Source organism: Anolis sagrei, chromosome 5, assembly GCF_037176765.1.
Source record: "Anolis sagrei isolate rAnoSag1 chromosome 5, rAnoSag1.mat, whole genome shotgun sequence".
Taxonomy (NCBI): domain Eukaryota; kingdom Metazoa; phylum Chordata; class Lepidosauria; order Squamata; family Dactyloidae; genus Anolis; species Anolis sagrei.
The window spans coordinates 27,945,374-27,960,922 of record NC_090025.1 but is presented as its reverse complement, the minus strand read 5'-3'; the positions used below and the strand labels follow the sequence as shown (position 1 = coordinate 27,960,922).

Here is a 15,549-nt window from a genome sequence, read left to right as displayed (position 1 = left end):
GGGAGGAGTTCTACAAGTCCCATGGGCTGCTAAAAAGACAAATAAATGAGACCAACATCAAATCAAGCCTAAATTCGCGCTAGAAGCCACAATCACTACAGTGAGACTGTCCTTCTTTGGAGATATAATGAGAAGACATGATTCACTAGAAAAGCCAATAATGCTTAATAATGTAGAAAACAATAGGAAAAGAGGAAGACCACCAAGGAAGACACAATGTTAACTCTGCCTGAGCACAGCTGTTGGAGAAAGAAGGATTTTGATTAAAAGATCACCATAAATCAAAGTCAGCTTGACAGCAGTCAACAACAGCAAGCCATTCAGAACTACTGCCCTGTTTGGCACAAGTCTGCCCACGCAACGCAGGTGAATACAGCACTGAATGAAAGATGCAGAATAATCACAGGATGTCTCAAACCTACACCTGTTGATAGACTCTATAAGGTAGCTGACATCTCCCCCCCCCCCCCCCCCCGATGTGTGATGGGAAGTTGCTGCTCACTGTGAGAGAAATAAGGTATCAGCCTCCTACCAGGAAACTCAAATCAAAGAAAAGCTTCATGAGAACCACCACTCCTCTTAATGTTCCCCCAGCAACAGCAAGGGTATTTCTTTTGGTAGCTAAACCAGGAAACCCCAACTGGATGCCCCCCCCCCACGAGGGTCTTCCTCCAGGGGCCAAACAAGAATGAGCAACTTGGAAGTCCCTGAACAGATTCAGAAATGGAATGGGCAGATAAAAAAAATAACCTGGCAAAATGGCACTACCTAGAAGAATCCTCCACCTTGTGTGGCTTTGGAGCAGAATAAACAACTCCACATCTGTATGCTTGCCCACAATGCCCTGCCTCATGCACAGAGAAAGAATTTATTAAAGCTACAGACAATGCAGTCGCTGTTGCCCATTTTTGGTCTAAAATTATTTAGCTGCTTATGCTCCCCCTATTTTATTAGTTTATACTTATTTATGCAATTCTTTTGACACAAAATAAATAAATAAACTGCCACATACACCAGATATAATGTATCAAGAAAAGGCACAAAATGGGTATTTAATTGATTCCAGTTGTATTTTAATGTGGGATTTTGGATATTTTCTGGAAATTTCTAATTTGCAAGTCAAAATACCTGGGCTGGCTTTAGTACGATGTAGTTTGGCTGGTACCATTTGTTGCTCTGTCTTAGGCAGCAAACTGTACTTATTCCACCCATCCAATTCTGCAGAAGGGACAGGGATCCTAGTTGTTCAATAGGCTCAAGTGAAAGCTAATGAAAAAAACAATGCCTTTCCTCTACTACTTTTTTAAAGGAAGTTGGGCAAAGTATGATGCTCCAGATGTTGTTGTTCAACTTCTTTATACAATTGGCTATGTGGATAAAGGTGGCTTGGAGCTGCAGTTCAAGAACACCACATGTCATCTCCACTATGATGAGGTGCACTGTGTTTCTATTTTTAAAATTATATGAATTGTGTTTGAATTTGAATCTAACTATTTATATTAGCCCACACACATTCTTCATTTAAATTTGTCTTCTATCTTGTTTGTTGGTGCATTTTTTCTCTTTTGACAGCGCATAAATAGCCACTTACATAGTTCTTCCCACTTTTATAAGTTGTTTGAGTCTTTCGCACATAAAATGCTATCTCATCTTTTGCACAAGGCTCTCACAACCCCATATTCCATTTCTGATTATAATTCTACTGTTTGTTTGTCTAACTTTTTGAATTTCTCAGTAACTAATGCTAACCTCTACTGCCATCTACTGGGCTCTGGTCTTGCTATATTTATTTTTGGTTTCTGGCGATATCCAACATCTTGCCATCCCCTAGCTGAGACTTGGAAGGCGCTGAACAGACTGCGCTCTGGCACCACAAGATGCAGAGCCAACCTTCAGAAATGGGGCTACAAAGTGGAATCCTCGACATGCGAATGCGGAGAGGAGCAAACCACTGACCACCTGCTGCAATGCAACCTGAGCCCTGCCACATGCACAATGGAGGACCTTTTTGCAGCAACACCAGAGGCACTCCAAGTGGCCAGATACTGGTCAAAGGACATTTAATCAACTACCAAACTCACACATTTTGTATTTTGTCTGTTTGTTTGCTTTGTTCTGTTAGAAATGTAATATAATTGACTGGTTGCCCTGACACGACAAATAAATAAATAAAGCTGAGACTAAGGCCGGATCCAGACAAGCCTTTATCCCAGGAGAATCCATGTTTTAAAAACGTGGATTTTCCTGGTGGTCTGTCCACACCCACCCCAGAAAGTGCGCGCTTTCTGGGGTGGGTGTCCAGACGTTCTCTTGGGACTAGACGTTACAGGAGAGCGGGGGAGGGATTTTCCTCCCTCCCCCCACACTCCTGGTGCATCATTTCTACCTGCCAGGAGAGCCCACCAAGGCTTGTAATTGAGGCTTAATAAGTTTTTATTACTTTTCTAAGGGGTCTGGGGGTAGGTGTTCCCAAGTTTATTGGCTTATTTAGCACAGTAAACTGTGTGAATACTGTCTGGATTGCAGTATTCTGCAGTCCAGACACAGGAAAAAATGGATTTATCCCACACCTTCCAAGAAGGCGTGGAATAAATCCACCATCAAATTACTTCGCTACAAACCAGGGAAGGTTTGTAATAAAGGTCCTGTCTGGACAGGCCCTAAGGCCCCTTCCACACAGCTGAATAAAACCCACATTGAACTGGATTATATACTAATGTGCACTCAGATAACCGAAGGCCCTTCCACACAGCCCTATATCCCAGAATTTCAAGGCAGAAACCTCACAATATCTGCTTTGAACTGGATTATCTGAGTCCACGCTCAGATAATGTGGGATTATCTGCCTTGATTTTCTGGGATATAGAGCTGTGAGGAAGGGCCCTGGATCTACACTGCCATATAATCCAAATTCAGAATGCAGATTAGCTGCTTTAAAATGGGTTCTATGAGTCTACACTGTACTGGTTACTACCTGATAGGAGACCGTTAGGGGATACTGGGGGCCCTTCCACACAAACTCAGATAATGTGGGATTTTCTGCCTTGATATTCTGAGATATAGGGCTCTGCAGAAGGGCCCCGGGTTATCTGACATATATCCCAAATCAAAGGAGATAATGTGGGATTTTATCCAGCTGTGTGGAAAGAGCCTGAGAAAGCTAAAGCTCCGGTACTTAGTTTCCAAGAAAACTAAAGACCTTGTAAAACTACAACTTTCATGATCCCCGTGGAAGTCAAAGCGGTGTACAACTGCATTAATGCAATAGTCTGTAGATCACGAATGGGCCAACTTGGGCCCTCCAGGTGTTTTGGACTTCAACTCCCACAATTCCTAAAAGCCTACCACCTGTTAGGAATTGTGAGTGTTGAAGTCCAAAACACCTGGAAGGCTGAAGTTTGCAAGAGACTGTAGAATTATGGGAGTTACAGTCCAAAACACCTGGAAGACAGAAGTTTGTAACAGACTGTGGAATTGTGGGAGTTGCAGTCCAAAACACCTGGAAGGCTGAAGTTTGCAACAGACTGTAGTAGATTTTTGAGGCAGAAAGGAAAGCAGGGAAGGCCCCTAGGTAAGAAGCAGCTGCCATAAATCTTTCCCATTTTGACATTTGCAATTAGAGATAAAAGAAACAAAGACTTCTATTTCAATTCGGTCAGAAAAAAAAAAAAAGAAACCCGCCCGCCCGCTTGACTCTGCTGCGGCCGGGCTCTTTCAGTTTGCATTCTCATCCTCCCTCCCTCCCTCCCTCCTTTGCCCGGGCAGAAGCCGTCTCGACCAATCAGCGCTCCTTAGCAACGGGATCAGGTTTACCGTAGCAACGCTTCTGCAACTGCTGGAGGCAGGCAGGCAGGAAGGAAGAAGGCCTAAAGGGAAAGAAAACAATATAACCCATATTTCCCTCCCAATTTATTCCTGATGGCAGAACCCCCTGGAGACCCCCAACCTCCTGAAAGTGAGGAAACCCCAGAGCAGGCCAGCCTGGCACCCCCAAGCCAAGGCAGCCAGATTTTAAGGCAGGGCAGCCAGGGCATTTTGAGGCAAGGCAGCCAGGGCATCTTGAGGCAAGGCAGCCAGAGCATTGTAAGGCATCCCAGTATCCAAGATCCAGGAGTGACGGCTCCTCCGTCCGTGGACCAAGATGAATCTGAAGGAGGCCCAGCACCAGAGCAGCAGCCCCACAGGGGCAGCCTCTACCAGCCTGACCAGCCCCGGCTGAGCATCTACGAACAGCAAGAAGGAAGAGGGGCCTTGTATCAGCCTCAGCAGGCCCGTGGACCTCTTTTCCAACCAAGGGCCGGCACCATGGAGCCAAGGGGCAGCGTGACGTTTCAAGAGCCCTTGGGCAGGGGAAGCTTTGTGCAAGACCCTGCAGGAGGAATGTCCCAGCCGGCCGAGCAGTTGCCCCCAACAGGGCCGAGAAGCAGCTTCCACCTCCCGCCAGCGGCAGTGAGAGGAAGCCAGGTCCTGCAGTCCGAAGCCGGAGGTCACGGCCCCTATCAAACCCACGAGCCTGGACTCGGCCTGTATCAGATGGGAGTCAACTTGTATGAGGATCAGATCCCCGACCCGGGGCCCAGGGCGCTTGCGATCAAGAACGCGAAAGCCTACCTGTTGAAGACGAGTGTCAAAACGGGTGTGAGCTTGTGAGTAAGGGTATGGAGTGGTGAGACAGAGAGAGACCCCATCTACACAGATAAATGAATGCAGTTCGGAACTAGCTTCAAACTCCGATGGTGAGACAACAGACTCCCATCAAAGCACATGAAAGAAAGCACTTCATGCACATCAGTGCTCTGCGGTTTGTGTAATCTAATCACCTTCCAGGCTTCAAATTGATTCTAGGATTTTCTACTGCAGCTGCACATTTATTTATTTTTTTGTCGTGTCAGGAGCGACCTGAGAAACTGCAAGTCGCTTCTGGTGTGAGAGAATTGGCCGTCTGCAAGGACGTTGCCCAGGGGACGCCCGGATGATTTGATGTTTTATCATCCTTGTGGGAGGCTTCTCTCATGTCCCCGCATGAGGAGCTGGAGCTGATAGAGGGAGCTCATCCGCCTCTCCCCGGATTCGAACCTGCGACCTGTCGGTCTTCAGTCCTGCCAGCACAGGGGTTTAACCCACTGCGCCACCGGGGGCTCCAGCTGCACATTGAATCCACTTTCTTCAATACCAATTTAAAATGGCATTAAATGGATTGCTGACTTTTCCGGGCTGTATGGCCATGTTCCAGAAGCATTCTCTCCTGATGTTTCACCCACATCTGTGACAGGCATCCTCAGAACCTCTGAGGATGTCTGCCATAGATGTGGGTGAAACATCAGGAGAGAATGTTTCTGGAACATGGCCATACAGCCCGGAAAACTCACAGCAACCCAGTGATTCCTGTCATGAAAGCGTTGCATTAAATGGTTAGTGTAGATGGGGCCAAAGAGTGAAGTCACATGCAAGTGGTAGTGGATCTAATGTGGTTTTCTTTAAAATGCAATACAGTGGGCCCTGAGGCCCCACCTACACTGACAATTCAGTGCAGTTTCAAACCGGCATCAAGGAAAATGGTTTTGTTGTGCAGACGATTACATAGAAAATCCTGGAACCAGTTTGAACCACAGAGCACTGGTGCACATTAAGGGCTACCTTTCACATGCTTTTCTGGGAGTTTGTTGTCTCGCCCCTGCAGTTTGAAGCTAGCCCTGAACTGCATTAAATGTTGAGTGTAGATGGGGCCTCAATTAACCAGAACCCATGGGGATTGATAGATGATGGATAAACTCAGTTTCTGGTTGCTTGAAACTATTTAAAATAGGCCTAATAAGTATCCTTCATACTCTAATATACTATAAATTCTGGATTTACTCGATATTAATATTGATATATAGTAATTAAGAGCAAATTGACAAGCAGAGACAAAATGTAACACAGTTTTACTCTATTATAAAAATAGCTTTGTGAATGCAGTGTGCAATTTTAGTTAAATGGCACTCAGTGAACTTTTTAATTTAAGGAACTTCACTAACATAATCATGGGCTTACTCACAATATACCACACCACATTTAAACTTACATTTCTGCAAGAAATATTGTGTATAAATTTTAATAAATCATTTTTATTATTTTAATAATTTTGATCAATTTTTTGCAGGATGCTTGAGTTTCCCATTGTTTGAGTTCCAGTTAACGGAGAACCTATTTTATACAAATCCTTCATAGACACACCTTTTCTTTCAAATTATAAGGAGTGACATTTTATTCACATTTAGACATGTGCAACTGACCTGGCAGAAAAACTCTCTCATTTCCCACAGATGCTCCACCGTAGAAATTTGGGGGACCCTGCTAAATGGAGGGACTGTGGTTTATAGAAAAAGAAGAATCTCTGCTCATTTATCTGCACCCAGATTGAAGGAACCAAAATAGACTGATGTGTGGAGGAAGGGACTGGAAAGTCCGCTTCCACCGAGGCAGTTGAGTTGCAGCTATGTCTAGATTCAACCCCTTGAGTTTCAAACATGAAATCATGATTTCCTCCAATACTAGTACTTCTAAGGGTATAACATGTACACCTTCCACAAATGCTAAATCATTATTTCCATGACCCAATGATTTGATTGTAGGAAAGTGGTTATTTTGATATTGTATTGTAGCAAGCCAATAATGTATCTTATCTGCTTTCCCTTAATTTTATAGGTATGACCACCTTGCTGAAATGTTGGCCAAGATTCTTGATGAGCGGCCTGAAAACCCAGCTGATATAATTGAGAACATCAGCAAGGATGTGAAATGCGCTCGGTTTCAGAAGAAACTAGATACTCTACGAGATGAATATGAGAAAAGTCCAACCTATGACCTGGCTGAAATGTATAAGACACTCTTCCAGAAGGGTGGAGGAGGAGATGGAACTGAGCAAGAATTAGAAGAAGAACTGGTAAGTCACTTGTTGCCCACCCCCTTTAGTCCTGTTTTGTTTCACTTTCCCTTCCTTACATTGCTTCTTACCATAGTGAGACATATTTACAGGCACAAACAATGCCTGAATCTGGTACATCTTGTCCTTAAAGCAGTGTTGCTGGAGAAATACAAAAGCACAGCAGAGGAAAGGGCTTAAACTATGTTGTCAAAAAATAAAATGTGTGCACTTCAGCTATAAAGTTGACCATATATTATTTTTCAGATCAATTTGGTTTAGTAAACTAAAATAAATTAAACAGTACTATCCTGTCCAAGCTTGGGCATAAATCACATTTGCTAGCTCTACTGGTGTGTGTTACACTTATGCTCAGGCTACACATGACAAATAGAAGTAACAGATATTTATAAGGGGGGAAATCATACTTTGTTTTATTTCTACCCTGCCTTTCTTCCCATGGGGACTCAAGGTGGCTTACACTTACATGACACAACCCAATAAGTTTTAAAAGACATGTACAAAAATTAAAAACAATTTTAAAAACAATTAAATATTGTATCATGGATATAAGTTAAAATACTGTTAAGCTAGAATAAAAATATTTGTATAATTATAGTGACATTTTAAAGAGTTTTCTCCCCAACTTCCCTCACAATCTCCCCAGCAGAGTGCCCCTCATCCTGCCCCAAATGCCTGCTGGCACAGGAATGTCTTAACTGGGTTGTTGTGAGTTTTCTGGGATGTATGGTCATGTTCCAGAAGCATTCTTTCCTGATGTTTCGCCCACATCTATGGCAGCCATCCTCAGAGTTTGTGAGGTTTGTTGGAAAGGTTTGTGGGGTTTATATATGTGTGGAATGCCCAGGGTGGGAGAAAGAACTTTTGTCTGTTTGAGGTAAGTGTGAATGTTGCAATTGATTATCTTGATTAGCAGTGAATAGCCTTGTAGCTTCAAGGCTTGGCCGCTTCCTGCCTGGGGGAATCCTTTGTTGGGAGGTGGCTAGCTAGGTCTGATTGTTTCTTGTCTGGAATTTCTCTGTTTTAATACTGGTAGCCAGATTTTGTTCATTTTCATGGTTTCCTCCTTTCTGTTGAAATTGTCCACATGTTAGTTGATTTCAGTAGCTTCTCTGTGTAGTCTGACTTGGTGGTTTTTAGAGTGGTCCTCCGAAAGCAAGAGGGATAGGGCCACCCTAATCTCTCTTGAGAGTTCCAAAGTCTGGGAGCAGCCACCAAAAAGGCCCTCTCCCTTGTTTCCACCAAATGCACTTGAGCAGGTGGCAGTACAGAGAGAAGGCCCTCCCCAGCTTATCATAGATTTCTAACAGGTTTATAGAGTGTGATGTGATCCTTCAAATAACCTGGGCCTAAGCCATACTTAACTGATTCAAACTTTTCCCCCTCAGCCAGAAACTCCTCTACCCAACGTAATGGAAACAGCCTTCTATTTTGAACAAGCTGGAGTTGGTTTGAGCTTGGAAGAATATTACCACATATTCCTTGCCCTCAAACAACTGGTCGCGACACATCCAATCCAAACCTGTCGCTTCTGGGGGAAAATCTTAGGTATCGAAGCAAACTATATTGTTGCAGAGGTGGAGTTTCGTGAGGGAGAAGAGGAAGAGGAAGCCGAGGAGGAAGAATTACTTGAAGAGGGACTCAAGGAGGGGAGTGAATTTAGAGAAGATGAAGAAGATGAAGATGAGGAGAAAGACGAGCCGCCAAAGCCCAATTACAAGCCGCCTCCAGTAATACCCAAAGAAGAGAAAGGGACAGGGGCCAACAAATTCACCTATTTTGTTTGCAATGAAGCAGGCAAACCTTGGGTAAAGTTGCCCCAAGTGACCCCTGCACAGATAGTGAATGCTAGGAAGATCAAGAAGTTTTTCACTGGAAAGCTAGATGCCCCTGTGGTGAGCTACCCACCTTTCCCAGGCAATGAAATCAACTACCTCAGGGCACAGATTGCCCGCATCTCAGCAGCAACTCAGATCAGTCCACTAGGATTTTATCAGTTTGGAGAAGAAGAGGGAGATGAAGAGGAGGAAGGAGGAGGAAGAGACAACTATGAAGAAAATCCCGACTTTGAACCCATGTCTGTGTTCGAGATGGTTGATTCTCTTGCCAACTGGGTGCATCATGTACTTAATATTCTAATGCAGGTATGGTTAGTAAAATGTAGGACACACACTTGCAGTGCTGTAATGCTAAGAATATCTTAGGTTTGGGGGGGGGGGAGTTTCATGTAAATATGTAACACTTAGCTCATGGAACACAAACAAATCAGTATGTGACCACATCAGCAATGTAAACATGAGTATAACAAATTAAAGACAGTTTGTAAATGAACATTTACATTGACTAACTCCCATTCCTTCCAATAAAATTTCCTCACAATAAAGAATATGTAAGGAATAAATGGTGAATCCTAGTAGGTGGTGTAAGGTAAAAGAATGTTATATATGCAATTCTGAATTATGTAGGCATGGTAATTTTTAAAAACCTCCACTTCCCCTTTGAACCTGCTGTCCTTCCCTGAGAAAGCCAGCAAGGCTTTGGTAGTGGTAGAATGTCCACCATTAAAATCTCTTATATGCAGTTTAGGCATGATTCCTCCTCCCTTCTTTCATTTTTCTGTAAGATCTCCATTAATTATGACTTCATAGGAATATTGCAAATATTGAAGAACTGAGTTTCCATCAATCTTGCTTTGTAACTCTTGGTCCTTTGGGTTTCTAGGGGCGGTGTACTTGGGTTAATCCCTTTCTAAAATCAGAAGAAGAGGAAGAAGAGGATGAGGAAGAAGAGAAACCAGAGGAACAAGAAGAGACACAAGAAATAGGACCCCCACTCCTCACACCATTGTCTGAAGATGCAGGTACTAGCACAGGAGCCATATAGAAGTGGTCTAGGTTTGGGCTGTTGAGGAAAACAGGTGGTGGCCCTACTGTAGAATTAATGCAGCTTGACACGACGTTGTCCACCGTGGCTCAGTGCTATAGAATTCCAGGATATATAGACTGGCAAGTAACTAGCACTCTAGCAGAGTGGCAGTTAAAGTTGTGTCAAACTGCATTAATTCTACTGTGTAGATCAGGGGTGTCAACCTCATTCTCATCAAGGGCCAAGTCAGCCTTATGGTTGTCAGAAATATTAAAAATTAAGTAGGTATTTTTAATTACAAAAATGTGAGTCAAGCACTGAAAATTGATGCAATGACTTCGCAAAAACTGCAGTTAAGTATAAGTAGGTGTGCCTATAGGTTAGTATGCCTCAGTGTTAGTTGCCCTCAGTATGAAAAGGCTTCAGTCTGAGAGAGGCCTCAGTGTGAGCTAGAACTCAGTGTGAGCTAGGCCTCAGAGTGAGTAGGCCTCAGTATTAAGAGACCTGGTGTGAGAAGCCAGGTTGAAGACCTTGTGTGTAAAGCTCCAGTGTGAAGGCTGCTGTGTGTAAAAGGCTACTGTGAGAAGCTCCTGTGTAAGTTTAGAGTGAAAAGAGGCTGTGTGAGAAAGAAGCCCAGCTTGGAAGCAAAGAAGGAAGCGTAAAGAACTTTAGTTTTATGGAAATCTTGTTCTTGTAAATAGTGCAACCATATTATTTTGCACTAAGAAAGAGATGTGTTTTTTTGTTATTTTTATCACCTTGGGCTACTGGTGCTGGGTCATGCTGCTGCTAATAAATTAGTCTGCTATCCATTTATGAGGAGGGTCTTTTGGTAATAAGCCCACTTGCCCAACAAGGGTTGCCATCAAAGGGGCATTAAGTCCATGAATAGAGGCCCAGTTATATTTTTTCACATAGTGGTTGGTACTCTTTAGTTTGTGACTTCAAGTCATTTCCAGGGATTCAAATGCTAGTGTTCATAGTTGTAATCCAGTTCTCAAAGTGTTCCTCCACACTGACTTTCTACAAGCCTTTTGGGTATAGACCTAGAAAACACAACTCAAATACATTTGTTCTTTCATCTACAAGAGCAACTGTAGGGAGAGTTGATTTCAATGCCATTAATCCTTTACTCAAGAGCCAGTGAGATGTAGTAATTTGAACATAGCACTACAACTTTGGAGACCAGAGTCTATATTCTCACTCAACCATGGAAACCCATTGAGTGACCTTGGGCAAGTCACAATCTCTCAGCTTCAGAAGCAGGCAAAAGAGAGTCAAGAACACCTCATGACTATCATCATAAATCAGAACTGACTTGAAGACACACTACTACAACTTCTTTACTCAACGATAGCTAAAATATGTATCACTCAGTTCTGCTGAATGAAAACAATTCAACAATAATTAAGGCAGATGCATTTAAATTTATTTTTCAGCATAATGACTGATTTAGTGAAAAATTGTTAATCACTTCATAGAAGTGGGCAAATATTTCCTTTTGGTTTATTTATTTCAATGCAAATATGTATTTCTGTGTTTTTGTTTTTCTGTAATATTAGCTTACAATTGACTTTGGTAAAATAACAGAGCTTAACCACAGAGTTTGTTTCTTAAACAGACATTCAGAACATCCCTCCATGGGCAGCAGAGTTGTCAACAAACTTAATTCCTCAATATGCCCTGGCAGTTCTTCATGCGAATTTGTGGCCCGGAGCAACCTCCTTTGCTGTCGGAAGGTGAGTTAATGTCTGTGTTTCTTTCCCTTTGCTTTTGGCAAAAGGTTGTCCAATAGCAAAAGCAGTTTTGCATCAGCTAGTAAGTTATGTGATACTTAGAAATGATGCAGCTAAACCCAGGATGGACTGCACATGTATATTTGGCCATTTGCCCAGTGAAAATATCATTATGTGCTAGTTCAGTGCACCTGAAATTATTCTAATTGCTTCTTGATTGATGTTGATGTGGCATTGCTAATAAATTGCTTCATGGTTAATCTTTAATTAGCCAGTTTCTACAAATTTGGAAGGATCTAAATACTAACCTTGCGTTATTATTTTGCTTTTATTGCAAAAAAATTTAAAAAAATAAAAGCAGCAGACATTCAGAACTGCCACTCTGGAATTCCTTTGTGGAGAGAAAAAGTGGGGTATAATAATAATAATAATAATAATAATAACAACAACAACAACAACAACAACAACAACAATAATAATCGAACTGCAAAGACTCTGGCACAGGCCAGTAAAGGTGGTCTCAGTGATGATTGGCATGCTGGGCGCAGTGCCTAAAGACCTTGGCTTGCACTTAAACACAATCGGCGCTGACTACCATCTGTCAGCTGTAAAAGGCCACCCTGCTCAGATCTGCATGCATTATTTACAGGTACATCACATAGTCCTAGACACTTGGGAAGTGTCTGACATTTGATTTAATACAACAGCCAGCATAATGATTTGTTTCCTGTATACTAATCTTGTTGTGTATCTTCTTCTTCTTCTTATTATTATTATTATTATTATTATTATTATTTAGATCCAGCTTTAGAAAAGTGTTCCTCTTTGACTTAATGTTCTAACAATTTTCCTCCTTTAGGAAATTTGATAATATCTACATTGGCTGGGGTCACAAATACAGTCCAGATAATTACAGCCCTCCATTGCCACCCTATGTGCAGTCAGAATACCCCAGTGGACCAGAAGTCACAGAAACAGTCGATCCGACAGTAGAAGAAGAAATGGCCCTCAAGGCTGCACAAGAGGAGGCCCTGGCAGCTGAGGAAATGGAAGAGGAGGAGGAAGAGGAGGATGAAGATGATGATGATTAGAATACAAAGTGCTAGACTGGTTTTATTTTTCCCCCCAAGAATTTATAAACTTCTTTACAAATGTGCTAGGTATAAGCATAGTACAAGAAAGACGATACTGTGCTTATTCTACCATATTTTCTGGTGTGTGTCTTTGTGATATTTTTGTTCTGAATTGGGGGATTGACTATAGGGCTATTTCTTTATTACAAAATGTAATAAACTTCTGCTACATTTTCATTCTGAATACAATGCCAGTACCTTTCATCAGAGGGACTAAATGTTGTGACTCAGGTCCCAAAGATTGCCCAACACAGCAGATTAAGGGTTAACAAAGGTCTTTAATGAGTCTTTAACAGGCTAGCAGCACTTAAACAGCAATGCTACTTAGCAAAACAAAAGGACCTTCATGCAGGTAAACAATAACAGAGATAAACCAGATTATCCCAGGAGTCAGTCTCAGGAAAAAAGAAAGCTGGAGTCAAAACAGTCCTTGGTCGATAATGAAGACAGGCAACAAACAAAGTCCGGCAGGCAGATGATGTGGTCCAGAGACGTTCCAAAAATCAGGGGCCTACGTAGTCCAATCCGAAGTCAAGATACACGAAGACAAGATAGCTGGATACCCAGCAGGACCCAAATGGAGGTTAGGCAGAACAAGACACCCGATTCAACGCTTTGTCCTCTGCAAAGCTAAACATCCCAGAACCCCCATTTTATTAGCAATCGCTATCGCTAGATTGATCCTCATCACGAGCATCTGGGTCATTTCCTTCAGCTGCTGGCTCGTTACACCTCCATCTCTGCCAGCATTGATCCAAACCCGGATCCTGCCAAGATGTACCTGCCTGCCAAGTATCTTGGAATCCCTCAAATTCGTCACTAGACATGGGCTGTGTACATATGTCCTGAATTTCCCTAACCCGAGTCCAGTCCAATTCCTTCTCCATTTCCTCATTACAGGCTTCCAGTTCATCTGAACTGGAATTGTCAGCTGTATCTTTAAGCCGTTTATCAGACTCACTGGCAACCCGCTTTACTCCCCGGTAATCCAAATCCTCGGGTCCAAACCCTGAAAAATCTTCCATGTCGCTAGGTGCCAAAATAATATCTTGAATACGCTTCAGCTGACGCTGATCCAGCTCTGACTCAGCATTACTCCTCCTTCTCCTACAACCAGTAGTAGTTTCACTGCCAAGACGCTGAGCCTCAACACTAAAGCTAAAAAGATATTGTGAGAGTTGTCTTAATTTTTTTCCCTATAGGACAATATAGTTTTTGTTTTAAAATATGCCGAGGAGGTGGGGCTTTAAGGTCATATCCAGAATCCTAGGACTGAGGCCCTTTCTACACTGCCACAATCCAGATAATTGAAGCAGATAATCCACATCTTTGAACTCGATATATGAGTCTACACTGCCATATAATTCCATACAAAGCAGAAATTCTGGATTTATATGGCAGGGTAGAAAGGGCCTCAGTCCTAGGATTCTGAGAGTGCCTTGGACCGCAAAAATATCAAACCAGTCCATACTCCAGGAAATAATGCCCAGCTGCTCACTGGAGGGAAGGATATTAGAGGTAAAGATGAAGTACTTTGGCCACATAATGAGAAGACAGGAAAGTTTGGAGAAGATAATGATGCTGGGGGAAAATGGAAGGAAAAAGTAAGAGGGGCCGACCAAAGGCAAGATGGATGGATAGTATCCTTGAAGTGTCTGGCTTGACTTTGAAGGAGCTGGGGGTGGTGATGGCCAAATCTGCATTCCTCAAACTGAGGCTTAAAACTAATGCATTTTAAATGGCCAAACACATTGTCCTAGCAGTCCGTATTTTCCTTTGCTACCCTGTATTCTAATAGGGGTTGTAAAACATTTTTATGAACTGCTTGTTTACCTCAAAAATAATCTCTTATCAGTTCTCAACCTAGGGTCTCCCCTTTGTCCCAAACTGTACCTGCCATTTACACTTCAAATAAACTGGTCCGTTTTTGTTTAGCCACAATTCTGTTGTGGGTGCCCCAGCTTTCACTCACTAGCCAAAAAAACACACACAAGGTAGAAAGATTAGAAAACAAGAATTGTATTGCAGGTTTTTGAACAAAATTAGAACATGCAGCATGATCATTTCACAAAAAAGACTGCAGTTCTGGCAAACAAAGGATCCAATCAGTTTAAATATCCCAGACATTATTGTGCTAAAACTCTTCTGAGACCCCAAGTAGCTAGAATTGTCAGGAATGTTGGGAGCTGAAATCCAGAACAGCTGGAGGGCCAAAAGTTAGGACCCAATGGCCATTGAACTTTTTTCTTGACTTTCTCTCCTCCAGCCACTGCAAGTAATAAATATATGCCTTCCCAGTCTGCTTAATAGAATCATAGAATCAAAGAGTTGGAAGAGACCTCATGGGCCATCCAGTCCAACCCCCTGCCAAGAAGCAGGAATATTGCATTCAAATCACCCCTACTTACTTATTGCATCATCAGCAACCAGACATCTGGCCATTCAGCCTCTGTTTAAAAGCATCCAAAGAAGGAGCCTCCACCACACGCCGGGGCAGAGAGTTCCACTGCTGAACGGCTCTCACAGTCAGGAAGTTCTTCCTCATGTTCAGATGGAATCTCCTTTCTTGTACTTGGTTCACTGCTAAGAGGAAATTGTGTTGCGTGAATTCCACAGATTCTTTCATCCAAGCCCTTCAGTACCAAGAATATTAAGGCCTCAGATATAAAGCAAAATGTGTACAGTTGTGGGCTTGAGATAGAATGTAGCAGGAACCAGAAAAGATACAAATTGTGTCCTTTGATCTAATTTTCTCAAACCTGGGTAAAGTGACACAAGTCTTTAAAGAACTCTACAGGCCAATGGATACTCCACCACAGACATCAGCAGAGCTTGGAAGCTGCCAGGCTATTCAATGCTAATCAAGCTGGCCAATTGCAAACATTCACAC

The 15,549-nt window shown here is 42.6% G+C and overlaps 1 protein-coding gene across 1 annotated transcript; it reads left to right on the top strand.

The window, feature by feature from the left end:
• Positions 1–3,896: 3,896 nt before the first annotated feature.
• On the top strand, positions 3,897–12,836 carry RSPH6A (radial spoke head 6 homolog A). Its single transcript, XM_060776213.2, has 6 exons — positions 3,897–4,646; positions 6,688–6,925; positions 8,314–9,069; positions 9,647–9,785; positions 11,412–11,529; positions 12,386–12,836. Exons 1-6 carry the CDS (start codon positions 3,919–3,921, stop codon positions 12,615–12,617), a joined length of 2,211 nt encoding a protein of 736 aa, XP_060632196.2. The 5' UTR covers positions 3,897–3,918; the 3' UTR covers positions 12,618–12,836.
• The last annotated feature ends 2,713 nt before the right edge of the window (positions 12,837–15,549 follow it).